General features: G+C 44.1%; 1 protein-coding gene across 1 annotated transcript; it reads right to left on the reverse strand.

Moving 5' to 3' along the window:
- Window positions 1-1,001: 1,001 nt before the first annotated feature.
- On the reverse strand, window positions 1,002-2,732 carry LOC119312166 (40S ribosomal protein S18-like). The gene is made up of 4 exons (XM_037587902.1): window positions 2,598-2,732; window positions 2,346-2,506; window positions 2,067-2,255; window positions 1,002-1,345 (listed from the first exon to the last, which is right to left on the reverse strand). The coding sequence occupies exons 1-4, from the start codon at window positions 2,598-2,600 to the stop codon at window positions 1,240-1,242; spliced, it is 459 nt and encodes a 152-aa protein (XP_037443799.1). The 5' UTR covers window positions 2,601-2,732; the 3' UTR covers window positions 1,002-1,239.
- Window positions 2,733-3,722: the final 990 nt, after the last annotated feature.

The raw sequence follows: 3,722 nt of genomic DNA on the forward strand, positions 1-3,722 counted from the left end.
ACATGCAAAAAAAAAAAAAAAAGATCGTCTGTTATATTTCATGATTGAGTTTCTTGTATTAAGCAAGAGAATATTTTATACTTCATTATGTTCATCAACTTCTAACTTTTGATTAAATTATGTATTTTAGTTATATGTTTGACCAAATATATGTGAATAGCTTCCACAAACAATGGTGAAAGATTACCCTAATGAAACATTATTTGCTCTCTCCATTATTAGGATATATGTAGGGAGGCCTGCTACGCCAAAAGCGAGAAAAACTCCATCCCTTTCGAAAAAAGTTTAGTTCAATACGACTACAATAATTGTTCACTATAATCACTACTAGTCTTCAAAGCTACAATATTCAAGTCAATTTCAATTTATGCTGCTCCATGCTTAATTAAAAGGAACTTACATGAGATAGCATGTGATAATTCATGGTACTACAATGATAACTCTGTCCTCATAGGGGCAACTGTAAACTGGAATTATAAACAAATACTACAAAATCACTAGAGGTGATTCTAAATTGGTTCTTCGTTCTTCAATGTGAGTTAAAAACAGCATGATCAATGCTACAATGATTCTTGTTGTTGCTGAAGGCTGCAACGACACCGTTTAAAATATATGCAGGCAAAAGGCAAAACAAAGGCATAATTCAGTGAAAGTGCATCCTATCCTTCCCGCACATGAACTGGAATGGTGAAAGGTTGTACCTCTGACCTTGGCGGTTGTAGTAGCTTAGTAGGTTCTGGTAGATGGTGAAGCAAGAAGGACAAGACGGTCTTACATTCGCGAACAGGGTAGCACAACCTATGTTCTACATCTGTTCATAAATAAGACATTTTGATAGTGTAGATTTAACTGCCAAAACATCTTATATTTAGGAAGAGGGAGTATTACTCTGTTGGCACAACAGTTCGCTCCACAAAATACACACAACAACTAAGAAGTCATCAATCATTCACAGCAGTAGAATGGGCACACCCAAAAAGGATACCTGTAATGCTCAGAAATGCACAGAGTAGACATGCTCTTGCCAACCATTGAAATGACTCTAAGCCCATGGCAAAACAAACTCTCAAGAGTTCAACAAGGAATTCAAGATACAATATATTAAAGGTTCCAGAACCAAAACATTATCTAGGGCAAAACATCATCCAAGGTAATCGTCTAAACAAGAACACTCCTTAAGATTGTGGAAATGGACCAACACAGTAGTAGCAAAGCTATGCGGGATCTTTGTGAAGCAGCTTATCGCTTCTTGGAGACACCAACAGTCTTTCCTCTCCTGCCGGTAGTCTTTGTGTGCTGACCACGGACACGCACGCCCCAGTAGTGACGAAGACCACGATGGTTCCTGGAAAAGAGCAGGGTTTCAAGCATAAGTGATCGCTCACACATCTATGCACTAGGACAATGCTAATGCAAAGTGAAGTTTTAAGGAATCATCCATCAGGCTTTGACATACAACTCTTGGAAACAAAGCATTGCTACATACAAGATACACACAGGTACACATAAATACATTGACAATCCTCAATACTAGATTGCAAGACATAACAATAATGTAACTAAGTAAGTCGACAAGGGCATAGGGCAGACTATAAAATCTGGATACAAGTAATACACAAACTAGTTCCAACAGATTTACCAAATTGAACTGTACTATAACCTAATTAGAGCTGGCACAAGTTCCAGGTAATAACCATCCATACAGGGCTACCATGTTGTATTTTTGTAGAAATAAGCATCAAATAACTATCTACACAAGAAAATGTCTAAGCAGACTAGCAGTCAACAGAACGGCACATAGATGTAACACATGAGGCTAGACTTGCTACCCTGACATTTCAGGCAATCTAGTGTTCAGGAGATTTGACTTCCAGCAGAAAACTATGTCAATCAACAACCCTAGCTAATAATAGCAAATTAAACTGTATACTAACAGGCAAGACACGAACTGCTAGTCCTTATACGTGAAGTGCAAGCATCATCAGCAGTTGAATCTAACACATAGCCATATATCAATCAAACAATGGCAAGGGGCAAAAAGAAAAGAGGGAACGGCGAGGTTATACCTGATCTTCTTGAGCCTCTCAAGGTCATCCCTGAGCTTCATGTCCACGGCGTTGGAGACGACCTGGGAGAACCTGCCGTCCTTATAATCCTTCTTCCTGTTGAGGAACCAGTCCGGCACCTTGAACTGGCGCGGGTTGTGCACCACCGCCATCAGGCGGTCCATCTCCTCCGCGGAAAGCTCTCCAGCCCTGCACACCCCCCACAGAACATAGCGCGAGATCAGCACCCCACCCACCACCACAAGATCTGGCGAGAAAGGGGGACGGTTGGTTCCTCACCTCTTGTTCATGTCGATGTCGGCCTTCTTGCAGACGATGTTGGAGAAGCGGCGGCCCACACCCTTGATGGAGGTCAGCGCGAACATGATCTTCTGCTTACCGTCGACGTTGGTGTTGAGCACACGAAGGATGTGCTGGAACTCCTCACCCGCGATCAGCGACTGCGGCCAAGGAAGAATCACGGACGTCAGCACACGAGGCGGGATCCGCGAGAGGAGGAGGAGGGCGGACATGGCGGGGGGAGACGCTTACCATGGCTGCAGTCGGCGGCGGCGGCGGCGGCGGCGGCGGCGGCTGCGGTGCTCGGGGGCAGGAGGGGAGGAGGTGCGTTCGCGTCTAAGGTTTTGGAGGCTGGGTCGTGGGGATGAATTATATACCCGAGGTGAAACCCTAGTGCTTCATCGGACGGCTGTGATCTGCGGGAGGGATGCCGATTCCTGCGGGCTCTGTAAGTGGGCGGCTTTCTTGGGCTCTATTTCAACAGGCCTTTTTCTGGACTTTCCTTGGGGGCTTTTTGAACGGGCTGTTGGGGGAGCCTCTGCCTCGCAGGAGCGTTTGCTCTTTTGTTTTTTATTTTTTTAACTCATTTGCTCTTTTATTTTATGTCTTCTTTTGTGGGCAACCTTTTATTTTATGTCTACTATACCTCATTTGCCCTTTTCTGATGGGATTCTTTTAATTGTTTTCTCCTTTTACCCTTGATGTTTATTTATCTTAAGATATCGTTGAAAATCCTCTATAACACTAAGCTCCTTAATTTTAAAGCGCTCACAATCAGTTGAGGTCTCTAATTGAAATTAGGCCACCCGATTTTGACCGGGTCAACAATTTCTCAATGCTTTGAAAGATCCGAGGCAATGGCGTTGATAAATTGATCATTGAGGCAGCCAACGTACCAAAAAGAGATGCATTCTACATTGCCCGGAATCACCTTGGTGATGGAATTGAAAATTGCACTATCTCCATCACCCATATAGACACCTAAATGCCGCCAAGGTTTACCTGGTTCTGTCTGACACATCAAAGCGCACCTTTTCTTCATGAATGAGTTAATGTCGCTTGATGGTTCTTTGAGCCAACATTTTTAAGTTGAGAAATAAAATTGTATAATGCAACCGAAATCTACATGATCCATACTCCTCGTCCGACAAAGCATCGGAGCCCATCACTTTACCTAAAAAAATCACAAAAAATCCGGCCGGACAATGTGTCGAACACATCAAGCGCAAGGCGGAGCCGAAGAGTTGCCGGACGTACCACGGTGACGTCCGGCCGGCGATGACGTCCCCTGCAGTGAGGACGGGAGTGCTCTTCCGAAGCTGGCAGCAGAGAGCCTAGGAACAGATGTGAAGCAGGCGCGGTGGCAGAGCGCGAGAT

This window comes from Triticum dicoccoides, chromosome 5B, assembly GCF_002162155.2.
Source record: "Triticum dicoccoides isolate Atlit2015 ecotype Zavitan chromosome 5B, WEW_v2.0, whole genome shotgun sequence".
NCBI classification, from domain to species: domain Eukaryota; kingdom Viridiplantae; phylum Streptophyta; class Magnoliopsida; order Poales; family Poaceae; genus Triticum; species Triticum dicoccoides.